A 21,763-nucleotide genomic window follows, 5' to 3' on the forward strand; every position below is an offset into this window, starting at 1 on the left:
AGCCCCGGGTGGAGAGCTGGAAGGCCCGCATTTTGTTTCCGGTCTTGGGCTGGCGCCCCCGGCGCAGAGGTTCCTGGGAGCTTCGAGTTGCGATGGTTCGTGGGTGAGCCTCCGAAGGTGCCGCGTCGGACCCCCGCCGGAGTGAGTAGCCGGGGCTTGGCCGTTTGTGGTCCTGGAGAGGGTGGCACCGGGAAGCCGAGATCGCCGCCGCGCGCCGTGACGACGGCCCGAGCCGCGGGGCGGGAACGGCGGTCGGGAGCTGCGGCCCAGCCCGGGGCGGTCACGGGCGCGGCGCCGCTGACACAGGAAAGCAGGAGGGCGGGATGGGGAGAAACTCCCACTCCCCGCAGGGTCTGTCTGAGCGTGCTGCTAACCTGTGGTTAGGCCGGAACTTTTATTTGACAGCTCAAAGCTGAAAGTGGCACAAGGTTCTCAGGCTAGCTTCAAACTCCTGATTCTCCTGCTTTAACTTCCCAAGCACCTGGGATCACAGGAGTACCCCATTACACCCAGTTCAGAATGGGTTCTTGATGTTTCTCTGGGCGGAGTTCCGATTTTCTGAGCATTCCTTAAGTTACAGCTTACTAAAGGTCTTATATATGTTAGGGTAACTGTTGTAGAAGAAAATTGAATCAACAAGATTGTTGGATAATGTTGCCCATGTAAATGTCTTTGGGTTTTAAACAATCGGGCGGTGGTGGCGCACGCCTTGAATCCCAGCACTCGGGAGGCAGAGGTAGGTGGAGCTTTGTGAGTTCCAGGACAGCTAGGGCTGTTTACACAAAAAACAAACAAACAAACAAAAACCAAAAACAACAACAAAAAAAGGTCATTGGATTTTAAACAAACTCACTCTAAGACCGTCAAGTTTGTCAGTGATCAGTGGCTTTAAAAGAAATTTATTTTGTTTTGTTTTCCTTTTAGTCTATTTGCTGTTATGTGAGTTTTCTCATAAAAATGCAAATCTTAGCTAGACATGGTGGTGCACACCTTTAATTCCAGCACTCCAGAGGCGTAGTTGGGTAGATTTCTGGCGGGTTCTAGGCCAGCCTGATCTACATAAAGATCCAGGTCAGCCAGAGCTAATAGTGAGACCCTCTCTCAAAACAAATAACAACAAAACCTCAAGAGAATCTAGTGCTAGTAGAAGAACAAGAATTTTTTAAAACATTTGTTTTTTTTTTTTGTTTTTTTTTTTTGTTTTTTTTTGGTTTTTCGAGACAGGGTTTCTCTGTGTAGCTTTGCGCCTTTCCTGAAACTCGCTTTGGAGACCAAAACATTTGTTTTAAAAGCCACATTACACTGTTGCACAGGATCTGCCGTTATGTGTCAGAATTCTCCTAATAATACTGTAGAAACATCAGCATTCCAGAGATGACAGAAACAAGCTAGGAGACTTGCCCAAGGCTACCCAGCTAGAACAACAGCACAAACTCACATCTTCAGATCAGTTTTTTATACTAAATAGGAGCTGCCTGGCAGAACACATTTAGTGTACACCTGGAGTTCCATAATTCTGTATTTTTAGGAATTTGTGTTGAAGCAAACTACTTAAGCAATTTCGGGGAGAGTTTTGAGAATTAATCACAGGGACAGATATTTATGAATGATTTCTAAAATGAGAGTTCTGCTGAATATAATTTACTCACTTTTGTCCAAGAATAAAAGATGACAACAGCAGCCAGACCGACTTTTGAACCTGCACGAGGCGGAAGGGGGAAAGGAGAAGGAGATCTGAGCCAGCTCTCAAAGCAGTATTCAAGTAGAGACCTCCCCTCTCACACGAAGATCAAATACAGGTAACAAGGCCTTGTTTGTCCTGCTCCCAGAACAGGACCAGATCCACATGACTGACGATTGTGTCTAGGTTATTGTATTGAATTACCTATCCGAAAAGAAGTGAAATTCAACGGAGTTTACAATTAAATTGTGCATGGTAGTTTGTTTCAGCAGACATTCCTATTAACCAGGAATTCCTGTGTGTGCATGAAGCACTCATTCAGGATAACCACCTCAGAGTAGACTAAGCTGTAGTGAATATGGAAATGTTACTGTGACAGCCCTTAAGTTGATCAATATTTTAAAAAGCCAAAGACATTTCAATCACTCTGCAGCCATATTGGAAGAAAATGTGTGCTTCAGTTTGTTCTAGTAATACTGAAAACATCACAAGTGTCTATTAATAACCTTCAGATTAGAATATTGTCTTGTCCTCTTCCCTTTTATGCTTGAGAGACAGTAGCATTCTGAATTGTCTTAAATTGCTGTAACCATATAGGTTCTTTTCCTTGACAAGTGAGGGTAACAATTTTTGACCCAGTTTCTTCCTACTTAAGACAAACTACACAGGATGCTCCCGAAGAGGTTCGCAACCGTGACTTTAGGAGAGAGTTGGAAGAGAGAGAGCGAGCTGCTGCAAGGGAAAAAAATAGGGACCGTCCAACCCGAGGTACCTACACTGTCCCAAGTGCTTGTCTCAAAACTGTGTGGTGGAAATTGTCTGTATCTTGATGATTGGAAATAACATTTTTGTGCACTAGTTGATAAATGATTAGGGGTAATGAGGTTCATTCCGATCCCACCTTCTCATGCTTTCCTATTAGAAGAAGTGGTGGTCTGGAGGTGCTTAGAGGCCGTCACTCAGTTCTTGTCAATAGACTTGGCCTTACAGCAGCTGGAACCAAGGTCTTCTCTCTAGAGCACCCCATTTTATTTACTCCCCAGGTAATTGGAGAGTATTGAGAGAAGCATCAGTTACGTTTCCTTGTGTTTCTAGCGTGTGTGAACATTGGCTAAATTTCCTGAGATGCTATGATCCTCATATCTCATTAATTCATTTAATGTTTACTAACAAATATTTATCAAAGACTTAGGTGCCAGTCACTGGGTGAATTCCTGCTGTCACTATGCTTTGTGTGGGTTCCTTTTGCCCAAAAGTTTCTAGAATGTTATTTTAAATGCAGTATTTATTTCATTAAGCTAAATGTTTGTTTTCTTCAGAACATACAACTTCCTCTTCAGTGTCAAAGAAGCCCCGCTTAGACCAGATTCCTGCTGCCAACCTTGATGCTGATGATCCTCTCACAGATGTATGTGTCTGAGTTTGGGGTTTGGGGTTTGTTTGTTTTTTTAAGCCTCCTAAGTACTGGAAATGGGCCTCTGCCATTGGGCCCGGCTTATCATATTTTCTTTATATATATTATATATTTTTTTTATATTTTAACTTTGTAAAATGATCAGTATTTTTTTAACTACTGTTACTGAAATATATTATTAACCTTAACTTTAAACTTAATAATTGTTTCTAAATAGAAATAGAAAGTATTCTTCATTGTCAAAGACTTTTGCTACAGGTTTAGTTTGGAGGGCTATGTGGAAGCAGTCTATGAAAAAGGACGTGCCCACCTGTGACTGAATTGTCAGTCATATAGAAGGTTAAGCTGCCTTTCTGTAACTTCACAGAACACTCTGACTGAGTGCCCTATGAACAGTGCCTTTGAGCATTCTACCTTGTTCTACCATTTATTTTCCTTAGATATGATGCCTTTTTTTAGACAAATAATGCACATGGGCCCCTTAGTGATTAGGGAGGCAAGGAGTCTAAACAGATCGAGCATGAATGTTCACTGGGACCCTACAGTCTTTTGTTGTATGTAGCTCAGGCTACTTCACCCTCCTAGCACTGGGTTTACAGATGTAGTCTACACCTGACTCCCAACTTCACTTCACCATTTTCTATATAACTGAACATATGTGAGTGACTTTTCTTAAGTATTACCTAATTGCATACATGTATCAGCAGTTACAGAGCTGACTGATAGAGTCATTAAAATAAGAAGCCTTACATTAAGTGAAATTCCGTTATTCATTCAAAATATTTTCTTTTGGAATCCTAGCACCCTTACTTGCTAACTTAGTCATTTTGAGCTACATGAACTCTTGAGGTGAGATACTGTACAGTATACTGTGTTTCATTCTGAAGCATTACTTATTTTGGAATGTTCCATATGAAAATCCTTTTTGGCCTGGTGGTAGTGGTACACCTTTAATCCCAGCTCTCAGGAGGCAGAGGCAGACAGATCTTTGTGGTTTCGAGGCCAGCCTGGTCTACAAAGGAAATTCCAGGACAGAAAGAGCTGTTACACAGAGAAACCCTATTTCGAGCCCCCTCCCTCCCCCGCAAAAAAATCCTTTTTGACCATCTCAACTATGAAAGGTACTTTATCAGGGGTTGGCATTTTAGTAAGTATTCATAAATTTTTTGTTGGGTTTTATTTTTTATTGGTTGTTGGTTTTAATTATGATATTTCAGTACATTTGCTTTTCCATTGGGAAAATTAATTCTGTTCCAAAGACTTGGTGAGTGTAGTTACTGTGAGAAAGGTGGATAATGTCTACTTCCTTCCTGGTATCCTGGGTCCCCTCTATCTGTCGCAGGAAGAAGATGAGGATTTTGAAGAGGAGAGTGATGACGATGATACCGCGGCTCTTCTTGCAGAGCTGGAAAAAATCAAGAAGGAAAGAGCTGAAGAGCAGGCCAGGAAGGTAGTGTTTGGTAGTCACATCTCTGTCACACATTCTAACCAGAGTTCTTTTTAACTTGGGTGGTATCGTTTATTAGAACTCACGATGTCTAAAGATTGTAGACAAAAATCCTTAGAATATTCTAAGTCCCCTAATTATGTTGAAAATTCCTTTCAGATAGTTCACACATAAATAATGCTCAACTTGTTTAAGAACAAATGAGTGAACTTTATTCTTCTAATTAAATGAAAGATAGTCTACAGCAGTGGTCCTCAACCTTGCTATGCTACCACCCTTTAATACAGGTCCTCATGGTGTGCTGACCCCCAACCATAAAATTATTCCATTGCTACTTCATAACTGTGATTTTGCTACTATTATGAATCATACTGTAAATATCTGTGTTTTCCGATGGTCTTAGGCAACTCCTGTGAAAGGGTTGTTCGACTGCCTGCCCTCCCCAAAGGGGTTGTAACCCATAGGTTGAGTACCAGTGGTCTACAAAGATTCTCTTCCTGTCTCCTGCCTAATTTGAGATATTGTGTCTCAAGAAACTGAACAATCCAGGGCAAGTTACCTAACTTATTTAAATGTCCACAGTCTCTTCACCTGCATAATGGGAGAAAATAGTATCCAAGTCAAAGAATTAGAGAAGAAACTCGGTCCCAGTGCTGAGAGCTCAGGCAGGTTTTCAAGGTTGAAGCCAGCCTGGGCTGCAGGGTGAGACTACCTCGAGAATAGAGTATGTGCAATGGGGCTCTGGAGTTGTAGAGCAGTGTGAGGAAATCAGGGTTTTGTTCTGACGGGTTCATGGAGTCCTTGATCATAACAGGATTAGCTGATCTCTTGGCAAAAAGACAGATTGGAAAAGGTCTGAGACTGATTCAGTAATCCTCATATGCAGTGAAACGAACTATAATGTGCATGGTGAGAGTTGAAAATAAGAACTGGCCAGATGGCTCAGTGCTTAAGAGCACTGGCTGCTCCTGCAGAGGACCCAGGTCTGACCCCCAGCACCCACATGGTGGCTCTCAAGCATCTGAAACTCCAGTTCCAGTGCATCTGACACTTCTTTCTAGCCTCCTGTCACCAGGCCTGAGTGTGGTACATAGACAAACCTACAAGCAAAACACCACATAAAATCAAAATTAAAAGAAAAAAGAATTGCAAGTAAGAGGTAAACAGGTGTTGGTAGAGCTGTCAGGAAAGTAGGTAAACAACTTGGTTGATTGTGGCAGCAGAAATGGCCTCCATTGTCTGGGTACATTGATTCTGTGGTCTGATTACGTGCAGAGCAGAACCCTGGGCCTGTTGAGAGAGAGACGTGGTTAAGTTTTTAATCTTGAACACATGAAACATCAAGTTAGAGGCCTCTGCTCCATATTCAGCACATCTTTTTTTTTCTTTCTTTCTTTCATTTTTCTTTATTAAGAAATTTTCTACTCACTCCACATACTATCCACAGATTCCCCCCTCCTCCCTCCTCCCACCCCCCCAACCCTTTTTCCCAAGCCACCCTGCATCCCCCACATCCCCCAAATCAAGGTCTCCCATGGGGAGTCAGCAGAGCCCAGCACACTGAGCCTAGGCAGGTCCAGGCCCCTTCCCACTGCACCAAGGTTGTGCAAGGTGTCATACCACAGGGAGGCTAGCTAACAAGGAAAGACCCTAGGAGGGACACATGGATGACCCTGCGAAGGAGAAGTGGATGAGATCTACATGAGTGTACTGGCTGTGGGGGGGGTGGCAGAGGGTGAGGAGTGGGGGATGAGAACATAGGGAAATGGGAGGGTCAAGCTGGAACAGGGACAGAGTGGAAGGGCAGGGAGGAAGATACCATGATAGATGAGGACATCATGGGAATAGGAAGAGGCAGGGTGCTGGGGAGGCTCTCAGGAGTCCACAAGGTTAACCCCACCTTGGTCTGCTGGCAGTGGTCCAGAGGGTGCCTAGACCGGTCTACTCTAGTGACCAGCCTAGCAAGTAATCTAGCAGCACTGCTTTTGTGTGGACATTGATGGAAGATTTTATTTCAGCCAATAATTGTTCTATTTTTAAAAAGAAAGAGAAAAAGACTTCAGGGAAAGGTACTCATATGGGCCAACACCAAGTGCCTAGGGAAGTAAGTTCATGTGAGTCAGAAGGGTCAGGAAGAATTCAGAAAAAGAGGAGATGGGATTTGGAGACTGTTTGAACTCAGATTGGAAGAAAGTATAACAATTCTCATTAAATAACAGTTCTCATTAAAGTTTGGTATAGAGTGCTTAATTGCTATAATAGTTTTATATATATTTAATTTTCAAGAGCAGTCATTGGCATGCCACTTGCAGGCAACTGGAAGGTGCCTAAACTGTTGGCAGTTTTCTGGTTTTCTCTTAGGGAATAAATACACATTTTTTTTTAAGGTCTTCAGAGTTATTGGACTTTGATCTAATGTGTTAGTATTTCTTGGAGTTGAGTGACAGTCACTTCTTTTATTCCTATCTCCTTTTCTTAGCTGCTCTTTGAAGGTGTCTTTCAGTGGCATTTTCAAGCTAATTAGCCTGTTGTTACAGATTAGCACACTTCCTGTAAGGACCAGTCAGTAAACATGCTTGTGTGGCTGGTCCCCCAGATGTACAGCAGCAGCACTACTGCTGTTCAAGCAGGGACGAGGCCACAGTGCTGTATAAATAGGCGGCCATGTCTCCAGCCTCGGGGAGCGAGTGTGGATTTGATCCCCAGGCTGGCTGACCATTAGCCTACAAGTCTGGGATTGGAGTAGAGAAGGGGGTTGCCTTTCTTCCCAGTGCCGTGTGTGTGTTAAGTGTAAGCTTGAGTACATTAGATGCTTGCTCCTGGTTTTGTGGCATCTTTGGAAAAACGTCTGTTCTTACCTTTCATTGGTTTTGCTGGATTCAGGGACAGCTTTCAAGAGTCAGTTCTCACCTTCCGTGGTGTAGGAACTGGGGATTAAATTCAGGTTGTCAGAAGCCATCTCAGAGGTTCCCCCACCCCCACCCCTACCTCAATAATCATATCATTTTTAGAAAGCTTTCTGGTCTTAATTGTAATAATCCTGGCTTTAATGTCTCTGCTGTGACCTAAAAGACTTTCTCCACAAGTGACATTCTCTCACCTACCAGTTACTTGTCCTGTTAAAAATGAAACCCATTGTTCACATTCGCATATTAAAATGAAGTATCAGGAACCTATATGGAAAATTAGGTTCATTTTAAAGTGACTTCTAGAGAGTCTCTTTCTTCTTGATCTATTAGGTCATCGATTTCTGTCATCCCCAAAGCACAGCAAAGTGGGATTGATATTTGATTTAAGTTATGTTAACAGATAACTACGAAAATTACAGGTAAGAATGTTAGAAGTTTTGCATTTCTGATTCTTAGAACAGGGCAATCTGAATTTGAAGACTGATGCTAAAATAAGAGTGAAAAAAACAATCTAGACACGTAATCTAGATTGTTTTGGGGTTGGCTCATACCATAATCCCAACACTCAGAGGCTAAGGCAGGAAAATCACAAGTTGAAGGCCAAACTCAGCTGGTATTGAAGGCTTATGTCTTTAAAACAAAGTGGAGCATGGGCAAGGTGGCTCAGCAGGAACCCACATGAGAGAACAGATTCCTATAAGTTGTTCCCTGACCGCTATTGCGCTACGGTACCCATATGCATGCATACACATTAAATAAATATAAAAGTGCTTTGTAAAAGTAAATATGCATGCATACACATTAAATAAATATAAAAGTGCTTTGTAAAAGTAAAGACAGTTGTAACTAGGAAGAAAGTGCTATAATAGATCACTGACAATAAAGCATAAGAACAGAAGGTGCTTTATGTAAATTAATAGAAGTACATGTTACCTTTTGCATGACAGTTTGTCTTGTCTTAGGAATTACTCTTTAGTTAATAACTAATCAGTTCTAGAGATGGGAGCTTACATTGTTAGTAATGTAAACTTCAATTCAAAATTAAATTAACATTAACTATGTTGTCTGTAGCCCTTTAAAAAGGGAGGCATTAGCCTTGCTAAACTATTCTTTGATAATACATTCTTAAATTATAAATGTTTATTAGTATGCTCTTAAACTTAATCTGTATGTAACTAAATGTTTATATCTGCATCTCAGCTTCTCACAGTTTAGAGAGACTAATGACTATGCTGGCAAGGATGATATCTTTATAATAAAAATGGCGGCTGGGTGGTGGTGGCGCACGCCTTTAATCCCAGCACTCGGGAGGCAGAGCCAGGTGGATCTCTGTGAGTTCGAGGCCAGCCTGGTCTCCAAAGCGAGTTCCAGGAAAGGCGCAAAGCTACACAGAGAAACCCTGTCTCAAAAAAAAAAAAAAAAAAAGGCAAAGTATTTACTTTTTATAAATAAGATTTGCACGCCTTTAATCCCAGCACTCGGGAGGCAGAGCCAGGCGTATCTCTGTGAGTTCGAGGGCAGCCTGGACTACCAAGTGAGTTCCAGGAAAGGCGCAAAGCTACACAGAGAAACCCTGTCTCGGAAAAACAAAAAACAACAAAAAAAGAATCATAAAGAGGAGTGAGTCAGTTGGTAATGTGCTTTCCTGTCACGTACCAAGCCCTAGGTCCCATCCCTGGCACCGAAAAGCCAGCATGGTTGTGCACCTGTGTAATGCACTCAAGAGGTGGGTCAGAAGTTCAGGGTCATCCTTGCTGCCCAGCCAGTTCCATGCCAGCTTGGGCTACAGGAGAACCTGTCTCAAAAAAGAGAAAGGAAGGAAGGAGAAAGAAAACTACCTTCTCCCTGTACCATCTGACAGATTTGTGGACTAATACAAGACAACTGACGTGGAATTAGTAACTTTGTGTCGTCTTCTGTCATTGACAGGAACAAGAACAAAAGGCAGAGGAGGAGAGAATTCGCATGGAAAATATTCTGAGTGGAAACCCTCTCCTTAATCTCACTGGCCCATCCCAGCCTCAGGCCAACTTCAAGGTTAAAAGAAGGTAGTAAAAGTAATATAATAGGTTGGCCGGGTGGTTGGGTTACATGCCTTTAATCCCAGGAGGAGGCAGAGGCAGGCAGATCTCTGAGTTTGAGGCTAACCTGGTCTACAGAGATAGTACCAGGACAGCCAGGGCTACACACAGACCCTGTCTTGAAAAACCAAGGGGGTAAGGGGAGCGGGGGTGTTGCAGGAAGTAATGGGTTGATCTATATGTATGGTCCATGATTTGTGTTATGTAAGGCTTCTAAGACCCCACCTCCTATTTATAACCTCAATCAGATTTTAGAATAATGGAAGAAAAGGGGACAGGGTGACTTCATTTTAATGCATACTTATAACAACCAAGTCTCTGCCAAGTAATGGTCTAAACATGAGAGCCAGAGTGATAAAGCTTGAATGTAGCTATAAACCCTGTGTGTGAGATGTGAATGGAAGGGTCCTCAAGACCAACCCTCACAGTTCAGTTCTAGAAGGATCAGGAGACTTGCCATGGCCATATTGATGTTTGAGATTGTAAGATACACACAGATCATACAGTTGTGAACCATCATAGATAGACATCCAGGTCACGAGGTGGAAAGACATAGGCTTCCTTAAACCCCTATTCCCTGTAAGAGATCACCAAACAGTGAACCTGGAAGTTGAGACTCGATGCTCAAGGTTATTGGGACTTGTCTTGGGACCTTCTGTTAGGCGGAAGTCAAGTTAGTTGTGTAGGTAGGCAGTGATGGTGAGAGATGATGCCAAAGCTAAGCTTAGAGGCGGGGCCGTGAGTGAACGCTTCTGTACTGTGTGAAGGAGGGCACTAGAGAGCTGAAGAAAGTAGAGTGTGACATCAGATGGGGCTGCACAGGAAGGGAGAGTGAGCGCTTACAGGAACTACTGGTGTGTGTGTGTGTGGGGGGGGTTATTCTGTGTAAGGGGAGGAGGAGTCCTGCTGTCTTTCCGTCTTTCCTTCCTTCTCACCCCCACTGCTGTCTCAGCCACTCTCCCGCCCATTCACCACAAAGTCCATTCTCTTGCTCTTTTCTCATCCCAGCACCAGGGCTTTTTTTTTTTTTTTTTTTTTTTTTTTTTTTTTTGAGACAAGATTTCTCTGTGTAGCATTTGGAGCTTATCCTGGAACTCATTATGTAGACCAGGCTGGCCTTGAACTGACAGAGATCCACCTGCCTCTGCCTCCCGAGTGCTGGGATTAAAGGCGTGCGCCACCACCTGGCAGGCACCATGGCTCTTTTAAAGTCACAGTAATTGCTTTTTTCTAAACTCACTGGCTTCTTCACTCAATCACAGTAAAAGTAGAGTCCTTGTGGTGACCTATAAAGCTAAAAATTTAACAACACATTCTGGAAGACAGCAATACAGTCAGGTTTGCTGACAACTAGGATTGTATCAGTGCCTGGAGTAGTGCGCAGTATAAGTTCATAGTAAGTGCTTCATAAATAGTATTTGAATTTAAAATCCTAGGCTAAGACTAAGCAGCCAGAGAGGAGGACAGCCAAGAGACATTAGTGTTGTGAAAGGAGAGTAGTGATGGTCTAGGAATACTGAATACCGATGTGAGTGCAAGGAGAATGAGGACTGTAGCTTAGCAACACAGAGGACTGTAGCTTAGCAACACAGAGGGGCAGTTTGAGTGTAGGGAGCAAAGGACCAAAAACTCACTGGGAATGAGTCAAGAGAAAAAAACTACCAATTACATGTTGACTGTGAAGCAATCTGGTGTATTCTTCCTCTGTGGGTGCAGGAGCAAACATCGCAGTTAGACCAGCTGCCCAGCTTCTCCTGTGTGCTACATCACGGCACATTTACTGACAGTTTCCATACGGGCACAGTCTTTGCACATTCCCTTGTGCAGTGTCTCCTGGTAAACATACACCAACACATACAAGCCTATCTATGTAGGCTGTGTTTTATGCGTGTTTGTGTGTGTCTTTGTCGTGCATAAGGGCTCATATTTTATATGGGAGGTGCTGCTCTGAAGTCACGTGCTGCACTTTCCATAACACCTACCCATAAGTGTGTTTAATGCTTTCTGAAATCCAGCCGAGTTCTACTCTGAGCTCTTGGGCGGATATTTCTTCATTATTAATGGAGGCTTATTGCTACATTCCTGTGGTTCCTTCTTTTGTTGCATTATGATGTATGAGCAGCATGATGGATGTAGTTGATTAGAAGTATGTACAAAACCTTGGAAAGCACCAGTAAACAGATCACTTACTGTCTAGTGACATCTAGGTCAGGACCATGGTCCTGCCTCTTGGTTTTGGACCTGAAAATATCACACCTCTACCTCAGCACAGTATGTGTGTATGCTCTGAGTGTGGGTGCCCTCCTGCTGGGACAACCTCCCACCGTAGGCACACTTGTTTGCTTGGTTTTTTGCTGTCATTTGGCAGCTTGTTGAGTGTGCTGATCAAGCTTTACAGCCTGTGTGGTATTCTTGTCTCCTGATAGAGTTATAAAGGATTTTTCTTTTTTTACCCTTTAGGTGGGATGATGACGTCGTTTTTAAGAACTGTGCAAAAGGTATAGATGATCAGAAGAAAGACAAAAGATTTGTAAATGATACGCTGCGATCTGAATTTCACAAAAAGTTCATGGAGAAATATATTAAGTAGTACAGTTTTATGTGCTTAATTAAAGTCTAAAATGTTAAGGATCAATTGCCGTTCTGCGATTTTGTTATTTCCCAGTTTTAACTTTCTCAATCTCTTGCCCTTAGTGTGATATTTTATCTGATACGGATTTAGGAATGGGTCTAACCAGTTTCCAGTCTCTAAATGTTTCCAGTCTTACTTTCTTTTTAATGTGGGGAAAAGGGAATCTGCTTGGAATAAATAATAAATAAATAACCTAAGTAAACCAGTGTCCCCAACTTTTTGCTATAATTTATGCAGCTTATAAAAAGTTACATAATTTCTTCTCAAAATGGAAAGTACCTTTGTGTGTTGTTTTTAATGCATTAAGTTTTCCCCTTCTCTCACATTGATTTGAGGTCTGTTGGTAGATGACAGCACTGTATTGTAAGTGTGGTGGAGGGTAAGGGGGATTCCACTTCAGGGAATGTGTCACCATTAGTCACCTGGGGTGGATCAGGAGATGCCTGCCATATCAGTCCTGCAGTTCTTTTCTTGATCTGTGATATGCATTCCCAGGACGGTATTCCTGCATGTATTCATTTATGTCCTTTGGTGCTTATCTTGAGTTAGGTATGTGTCCACACACTGAGATGCAAAGCTGGACAGAGTTTCACATCAACACAAAGCAACTCTTTGATGGCTTATGATCATGAAAAGTAGTCAGTCCTGTGCTAAGTCAGAGGGAGAAATATAAAAAGCATCATTTCTGAGAAATGTGGCTTTAAATGTGCCATTTTGATAGAAAATTTGGGGCCACAAATTGAGCCTTTCACAAATGGAAACCATTTATTTATTTTTAAAATGTTTGCTGTGTAGCCCACCCAGGCTTACTTCACAACTGCAGCCCTTTTCTCGGTTCTCAATACTGGGGTTTATAGGTGTCGGCACCAGGCCAGCTCAGACTTTCCAAAAACAATTAGAACGTATCATTTCCTGTGTTTTTTAGTCATTTTCTTTTTAAACAACAACAAAAACATGAATTTGGGGACTAGAATTAATGTATTGTTAATCTGACTCATTAGTTAATAGGATTTGTTGCTCTTGCAGAGGCCTTCAATTCCTGTAACAGTGATCTCGGGATTTCATGCCTTCTTCTGGCCTTCGTGCACTACACTCAGACACATACAGGAAATGTGGTGAATTCATCCAGTGTTTTCCCAGTGTAGAGTTGACGCACTTGTGGGTTGCCTGAATTGAGAGTGAAGCTGGGAAGGGAACTAGGCCTCCATCCCACAGCGTCCTCTGATGTCTTTGTAAAGGATAGGGCTCCTTTTCCCTATTTGTGTCATGGTTGTGGTTGTGTCCCTAGCCCTCTTCATAAACTACACTCCTGCAGAGCCTCTGGCACTCGAGTACATTCCAGCTCTGAAACCATTTTTACATGCAAGCTCTGTTAGGGATTTTTCATTTTATTTTTGCAAAATACACTATTCTCCCCTGGCCTGGGTCTCAGAGCACTGTAAGGGGAGAAGGGAAGAAGAATGCCAGATTTCCTCTCCAAAATGACCTTTCCTCATCTATGATTCAAATTCCTTTGCTTTTTGACAAAGGGGAGATGATAGGGAAAGGTGGTTAGCTAATCAGAAGCAGCTGCCTCAGCACACCCATGTCAGCAAGAGTCATAGCCTGAGGCGGGTGGAGGAAGATTCTGACATCACTAAGATTTCCTCAACCCTCTGGACTCCTTGAAAGTCTCCTGGGCCTGGGCCTCTTCCATAATGTTGTTAAGTAAGAACTGGCGACTGAGTCTCTCCCTTGAATGGTTTATTACTTTTGCGAAGCCCTTGTGGAGAACTAGAGCTGCCAGTCAGAAAACCAAGGGTAAGCAGTGGGTGGCAGTGTCCATACAGCAACCAAGGGTCCTGCGCCACAGGCCCTCAGTGAGTGACCACCACTCAGAAGATGGAATGGAAACAACGCCATTCGCTGTAGCTACAGAAAGTGGAAAGCACGTAGTCATAACTTTAACAAAAATGTGCTGGAACTCTGAAGAATATTCCTAACACTCTCATGGGACATTAAAACCACCTTCATAAGTGGGAAGACTCAATGGTTAGTTCCCCAGCCAAGAGAAATCACAATTCCAGTAGGTTCACACCTTTAAAAAGTTAGTATTTGAAGCCAGACATGGTGGCACACGCCTTAATTCCAGCAGTTGGGAGGCAGAGGCAGGTAGATCTCTGAGTTTGAGGCCAGCCTGGTCTACAGAGTGAGTTCCAGGACAGCTGGGGCTGTTACATAGAGAAACCCTGTCTCAAAACACCAAAAAAAAAAAAAGTATTTGGCCAAATTATTTAACATTTTTCCATTAGAATAAATTTGTGATGGTACAGCATGTCCTTAATCCCAGAGCCAGGTGGATCTCTGAGTTCTAGGCCAGTCAAGGCTACTTAGTGAGACCCCGTCTTAAACAAAAAGAATAAATGTATAAGGATGTCCAGGAAAATATCTAATGGGCAACAATAGTAAGAATTTTACCTAAGTTTTTAAATCTCTTGCCCCTCCCCCACCAGTATGTGTTTGTGAGGGCATGAGCACGCATAGCATGCATGGAGAGTTTGTGAGGGCATGAGCACACATAGCATGCATGGAGAGTTTGCTTATAAGGACATGAGCATGCATAGCATGTGTGGAGAGTTTGTGAGGGCATGAGCACACAGCATGCATGGAGAGTTTGTTTAGAGGGCATGAGCATGCATAGCATGCATGGAGAGTTTATAAGGGCATGAGCATGCATAGCATGCATGGAGAGTTTGTGAGGGCATGAGCATGCATGGAGAGTTTGTATAGAGGGCATGAGCATGCATAGCATGCATGGAGAGTCAGAGGACAACTTTGGTTGTAGGCCCTCACCTACTTTGAGGCAGGGTCTTTTGTGCTGCTGTGTTGCACACTCAGGCTAGCTGTCTTCTAAGCTTCCAGGACCCACCTGTCTCTGGTGGGATTACAGAGCGATACCACTTAATTCAGCTTTTCATGGGATTCAGGGATTCAGTCTGAGACTGTCTGGCTTGCACAGCACTTTTATCCACTAAACCCTGACCCTTCCCTACCAAATTTCAACTGGACTATAATAAGCAAATATTTGTATGTTTCTGCTGCAAATTGGAGAGCTCAAATGCAGACTGTCTTTGGTTCACACACAACATATACCATAGCAGAACATATATATCTTTAGTAAGTTGGTGTAGGTCTTTGTCCTGTTCCTGTAGTCAACTATACTAACACTTCTTCCCAAGAGGAAGAACACCTGCTAGACATTTCAGTTCCCACTGCTGACTTTCACATAAGGCAACATGGTAAAATCCCGTGTGTCTGGTCTAGATACCAAGGCAGGTATTCACAGGCTAGTATGAGTTCAAAATGGATATCAATCCTGATACCTGAGATGTTCGTACAAGTACAGCCCTAGGGGACATGAGGTCTTGGAGCTCATAGATAAGCACCAGGGAAAGCAGGAATGTTAAGCCTTCGGGCTTACCTATTAAACAGAAGAGATATGTATGTATGCCTGTTTTCCATCCAGAAGGTTGGGAGTGGATGTTGTTTTATAGTCTAGTGATCACACCACATCCTAGAACCCGTCTTCCTGGAAGAGGCCACCTGTGCTTTGCAAAACAGTTTCGATGAAGTCAAGCCTTAAGCTTTATTGTGCACATAGGATTGATAATTGTTAGCAGGAAACTTTTTTCCAAAACTATACTGTACTTAAGTATGTCTAAAACAAACTGCACAGTGTCAGATTCCGAATGTTTGAACCAGTACCACTAACTAGGTCATGCTGAACCGGATTTCCTTCTTGCCTCTCTCAGATTGTTTCTCTGCCGGCCATATGTAGACATTTGTGCTATGTCTCCTTCCCTGCATGGTGGTTTCTCCATACCCCTCCCTTTGCACACAGGGCTGCACGACTCCAGTTGCTTCTGCACCATGGACAGGTGGCTTACTGCATACCACATGCTCGCTGAGAAGGGACAGTGAGAAGAGACTCCCAGACCCTGGGACTCAGAGATAATACTTGTGCCTTGAAGTCAGACCATCCTGGGTTCCAGACCCTTCCTTCCAGTGACCTGAGTGCCTTTGGTGTCAATAGCCATTTTCAGAAGCCTAAGAACGATGTTCCCTCCCTTGTTAGGGAAATAGAGCCCAGATGTTTGGTTCCCTCCACTTGTGTTCTATATTACATTGCTCATGGATTTTCCTTGTCTAGATGATGAACCCTTAGATATTCATACATATATGCATAAAAGATGCTTAAAAAATGCTTGTTGAATGACAATGCCCATTACTGGCATGAGGTGAGGAGGCAACTCACTTGAATAGGGTCTGCAGGCTTTGAGTGGCAGGCCAGACAACATGCTTTATGGCTGTGTCCTGAACAAAGCCTGACCCTGTTGGACACAGAACATCCTTACATGTTCTCTGTTTTCTCTCCCCTCCTGCCAAGGAAGTAGCTGGAATCTTAGATCCCAGAGTCCTAGGCTATATTGACAATAAAACTCTTGAAGAGACATGAGACTAAGCTAGCTCCATTTTCACTGGGCCCAGACTGAGAGATCTCGATAAGTCTGGCTGCAATTGTCTCTTGAGAAGTCCGCACTAATCCTGCCCAGCTTCAGCAGCTGCTATCCGGGTGACAGTTACCACAGTTGCTTTAAAGAAAAGACTGAGAGACCGATAAAAGCTCTCCCATGAGATGCTGCATTCAGGCAGAACGGCCCATAGCAGGCCCTGGGGACTCCTTACTCAGCAAACAGGCCTACAGCAGAGATGCTCCATTTGCCGCTGCCTCCATGGTTGCCCTGACCCTGCCTGAGCTTCTCCAGGGAGTCAAGGACATGGGTTAGGGGAGCAGACAGCGACCCAGACCTGAGGAGCAGGGAAGGAATTTCTTGCTGTCCTGTCTCAGAGGTGTCCCTTTTCCTGAATGAGGCCTGCGATCGTGGAAACTGTCGAACAGAAGCAGGAGGATGGTTTACATAAAGAAAGGGGGATGTCAGTCTTGGGAGTGTCTGGGCCTCAGACAGGCCCGGTTCTCGTGGCTGTCCTGGGATGAAGTGAGCCAACAAAGTAGTACTCCAGGGAGCTTCAGGACAGGAGGCAGGAGGCCTACTTACATCTCCCCCTGTCCACAATCCCAAGAGCTGGATGTCCCGGGCCACAGTGAGGCTGCCCCTCCATGGACCTGATGACCAAATCCAGCAGATGCAAATCCAGCTTGTAGCTCCCTCTTGACTATTGTTCCCTTTGGTTTCTTTTCTCCTTTGTTTATATGTTCCATTTTCTCCTCATTTTACTTGTATGATTCAACTTCCTCTGTGGTACTCTGAGCCCTGCTTGCCCCTTGTATATTCTGTATTCTAGTTTGAATATGGGTGTTTTGCCTGCATGTATGTCTGCCAGAAGAGGGCGCCAGATCCCCTGGAACAAGAGTTACAGCTAGATGGTTGTGAGCCTTCCTGTTGATGCTGGGAATTAAACCTGAGGGGCGTGGAAGAACCTCAAATGCTCTTAATCACTGAGTTCTGTATATTCTAGTTGTTGTTGTTTTTTTCTAATTCACTTCAAAGTTTATTAGTTAGCTTCTTTGATTTTTAACTTATTTATTTTTTTCTTACATTACATCTCAGCTGCAGTTTCCCCTCCCTCCACACCTCCTGGCCTGTGTATTCTATTTTCACTTTCATTTGTATTACTTTTATTTTGAGGTAGTGGGGATTGAACCTAGAACCTTTCACATACTGGATAAGTGCTCTAGCCCTGAGCTAAACCCCCAGCCCTTCACTTTCTCCTGTTTCGTGGTCACTCACACTTCACTTACACACGCTCCAGACCTGAGTAACCACTTCCTTCCCACTTCCGGTGCACCTGATCCACTGTCTGGGGCTTATTTGACTTCTGTTATATCACAAGAAACGATGAGGTTTTTAAGGCCAGAGAAGCTTCATGGATGTACTGTCAGAACTTAGTTTAAAGTAAGGCCCTATAACTATCCAAAGAGTGAAGAATGTTCTCTAGTCCTTTATTGACTTGTTTATTTGTTTATTTGCTTTAAAAGAGCTCTTCCAGGCCAGCAAGATGGCTTGTTTGATAAAGACACTCGATGAGCAAGCCTGGCCCCAAATCAAGCTCCAGAACCCATGTAAAGGTAGAAAGAGAGAACCTCTCCACAAAGTTGGCCTCTGCCCTCTGCACCTGCACTATGGCACACATCCTCCCATCACACACATATGAAATAATAAACATTTCTAAGTGCTAGGCCTACAGGCATCTGTACCACGCATCACTAGTAGAGAACAGGTCTGCTATCATGCCCAAATCACTCTTCAGAAGCGTCTGCAGATTCCCACAGCTTGGCTGAGAATGGGTCAAACAGAAACAACTTGTCATTGTCCCTGCTAATTGGGGCACAAGTTAGTGAATTCCTGAGACATCTAGAGCCTCATTCAAACCCAGAGTTGCAAAGCATTAAAGCTATTTATTTGAGATGTTACAGGCTTATATTTCAGAGGCTTCTCCTTCCCTCATTCACCAAGGAATCATGACATGACCCTCAACTGGAAGGAACATGGAGGCCCACAGGTTTCTACCAACCCAGGGTAGCTTCATGGCATTCATAACCATCATGTGAGCTTCAAAGCCAGGTGGACTCCCTCAGGCTGTGAGAGCCCCACCAGGCTCTGTTTGCTGCTAGCCAGGATCTCCCATCAGCCCCCACCCCATGCCCCATCCCCACACCAAGCCCCAGCACACAGTGTAAATAAAGTCATTGCCACTTCTTGGGGACCACTGGGTACTGTACCAGATTGCTTTCCTAAGCTCAGTTCTCCCGCTCGCCAGCTGAGCTGTACCACACCCCAGAGCTGCAGCAGTGACCAAGGCATCCTGACTTTGTGTGAGTGTGAGAACTCACTTTAAGTGATCAACATGGGGCATAGATCCCATTTTGTAAATGGAAGTCTGAGTCCTAGGTCAGTGATAGGGGAGTGATAGGCTCAGACTGAATTTCCCTGCACTCTCTCCAAAGTCTAGGCTCCCATGGCATAGCGGCTCCCCAGAAGATGACTGAGCTCAACTGAGTGGAGCCAGGGCCTGTCCTCTGTGGCAAGAGTGAGCCTGGAAATGATCTCATTTCCACACTGGTCATCTGTCTCCACAGGATACCAGCTCTGAGCTGTGGCCTCTGCCTTTGTAGCTGCAGTGTGTGTCCTGGCTATTCTGTGGAGTCTCAAGAGGATCCAAGGAGACTGGCTGAGTGCAGCAGCTTGAGAGCATCGCCTGGAGACACCGGGCCCAGGTGTATTGTTGGTAGGGACTGAGGTCAGAGGAAGGCCGGGTTTCTTCACTTTTGAAAGTTTGAAGGTAAATGTTAGAAGAGGAAGAGGAACCAGCTGTGCGCCGCAGTCCCTGTGGCTTAACAGGCTTTAATTCAGAAGCTCTGAAAGCCAAGAGTGAAATTTAGAGGCACAGTTCCCAGAAATAGGCAGGGAAAAGAAACTGGAGCTCCCTGGGGAGGGCAATGGGGTCAGAGAGCCAGCCCCAACACCCCCCCACCTCCACCCCACCGCCACTCCGGTCATCAGTGTCTCCTCCCAGGTTCAGGGAAAATTTCCCATCCCTGGACTGAGGTCAGTCCTGATACTCTTCAAGTCCGGCTGATAATGTTGAAGGTCATCAGAACCATAAAACCTGACGTTGGTAAATCTGCTCTCCTTTGCACTGCGGATCTGACGGACCACAAAGAGCCCTCAGCTGAACCTGCTGCTGCTCACTCGCTGGCCAGTCGATCAGGATTCCAAAGAGACTCTGCGAGGTGAAAAACATCTTGAGAGGTCAAATAAAGGCTCTCGCACACTCTGGGTTTGCGGTTTGGTCTGTGGGTTTTGTCTCATGAATGATCTACTTAAACTGGAAGTTTGTCTCCCTGGAGCTCGTTAGGCACAGAGCTGTGCACTCCCCATTCAGCTCACTGACTGAGACCCCCCTGAGTGAAAAAGCAATTCCAAGCAGGTCAGTGGTGACACATGCCTTTAATCCCAGCATTTAGGAGGCAGAGGCAGGCAGCTCTCTGAGTTTGAGGCCAGCCTGGTCTACAGAGTGAGTTCCAGGAGAGCCAGGGCTAACAGAGAAACTCTGTCTTGAAAACAAAACCAAATAAGAAAGAAAGAAAGAAAGAAAGAAAGAAAGAAAGAAAGAAAGAAAGAAAGAAAGAAAGAAAGAAAGAAAGAAAGAAAGAAAGAAGGAAGGAAAGAAAGAAGGAAAGAAAGAAAGAAAGAAAGAAAGAAAGAAAGAAAGAAAGAAAGAAAGAAAGAAAGAAAGAAAGAAGGAAAGAAGGAAAGAAAGAAAGAGCAGTTCCAGCTGCAAACTCCCCACCTCTAACCCACTGACTCTTCTACTTGCCCACAAATCCACATCACTTCCGGAGACAATCTAGACCTCAGGGCTATGCCTTCCTCCCTTTCACCTGAATGAAGGACCCGTCATTACTCTTTTGGCTTTGACAGAAGTCAGAGATGATAAGTGAGCCAACAGAGCAGGTACACAGTAATCACCATGACAATGACTAAAAAAAAAAAGAAGGGGGTGTGGTGAGTAGTGGTCTCTAGTGGGTGTATTAGCAGCTTAGACTCTCCAGAGAGGCAGGACCAATATACATACATTTGACTCATTTACCGAGTTGGCTTGTGGAACTATGGAGTCTCAGAAGTTCATGATCTCCGTTTGCCATGCTGGAGACTCATGAGTGCTTGCTGATGGTTCGAGCCTGGGTCCAAAGGCTGGAGGGCCAGGAATGTAGAGGGTGTAGGTTTCAGTTCAAGACAGACTGAAAAAGAAAAGATTGATATCACTGATTAACAATAGGCAGCAGTGGCGCACGCCTTTAATCCCAGCACTTGGGCGGCAGAGGCGGGAGGATCTCAGGGAGTTGGCGGCCAGCCTGGTCTACAGAGTGAGATCCAGGACAGGCACCAAAACTACATAGAGAAACCCTGTCTGGGAGGGAGGGGTGGGAAACAGCATTCTTCCTTGCGTAGCAATCTGCTTCCACCTCAGCCTTCCCTGGATAGGTTGGGACGAGGCACAATTGGGAGTTCATTTTGGTTGGCCCTACAGATTCAATTATTATCACCCAGAAAGACAGACATACTCAGTATATGTCTCACCAAACATCTTGGTGATCTTTGCCCCAGGAGACACGTAGAATTAGCCATCACGGCAGAGGAGGGGCTTACAGCGTGAGGCATTATATCTGAATGGAACTGAGTGATGAGAAGAATCCAGCCATGAGATACTCCTGGAAGGGGACCCAACAGGGAGAGCAGACACGCAGAGTTCTGCAGGTTTGCGAAGCAGGGATAGAGCAGGAAGCCTGACCTGCCAGAGCCACAGGTAGGAGGTGTGAGAAGAGACTGGCTTAGAGGACACGGACCAGGTCACATCCTTGCCTACAAAGTCTTCCTTCTTTTGTGGACTGTGTAGCCCAGGCTAGCCTTGAACTTGACTCAGGTTCTTGCCTTATCCTCTCAGGTTCTAGGATAGCATTATGGACTTGAATCATCAGGGCTAGCATTAGCTGTCCTGTTTCCTATAGACTGTAGTCCTTTCGACCATGCTGGGCA

General features: G+C 44.3%; 1 protein-coding gene across 1 annotated transcript; it reads left to right on the forward strand.

The window, feature by feature from the left end:
• Positions 1-7: 7 nt before the first annotated feature.
• Positions 8-12,167, forward strand: Cwc15 (CWC15 spliceosome associated protein homolog). The gene is made up of 7 exons (XM_052752432.1): positions 8-141; positions 1,661-1,799; positions 2,337-2,449; positions 3,001-3,089; positions 4,438-4,545; positions 9,381-9,499; positions 11,993-12,167. Exons 2-7 carry the CDS (start codon positions 1,669-1,671, stop codon positions 12,120-12,122), a joined length of 690 nt encoding a protein of 229 aa, XP_052608392.1. The 5' UTR covers positions 8-141; positions 1,661-1,668; the 3' UTR covers positions 12,123-12,167.
• Positions 12,168-21,763: the final 9,596 nt, after the last annotated feature.

The sequence above is a fragment of the Peromyscus californicus genome, unplaced genomic scaffold, assembly GCF_007827085.1.
Source record: "Peromyscus californicus insignis strain IS unplaced genomic scaffold, ASM782708v3 Scaffold_11__1_contigs__length_118956290, whole genome shotgun sequence".
Taxonomy (NCBI): Eukaryota; Metazoa; Chordata; class Mammalia; order Rodentia; family Cricetidae; genus Peromyscus; species Peromyscus californicus.

Excerpts from the sequence above, each read along its gene's own strand:
- Cwc15 (XM_052752432.1), top strand. The coding sequence starts at position 1,669 with ATGACAACAGCAGCCAGACCGACTTTTGAACCTGCACGAGGCGGAAGG. Across the intron at positions 2,450-3,000 it reads TAGGGACCGTCCAACCCGAG|AACATACAACTTCCTCTTCA; the intron begins GTACCTACACTG and ends TGTTTTCTTCAG. Across the intron at positions 4,546-9,380 it reads CTGAAGAGCAGGCCAGGAAG|GAACAAGAACAAAAGGCAGA; the intron begins GTAGTGTTTGGT and ends TGTCATTGACAG.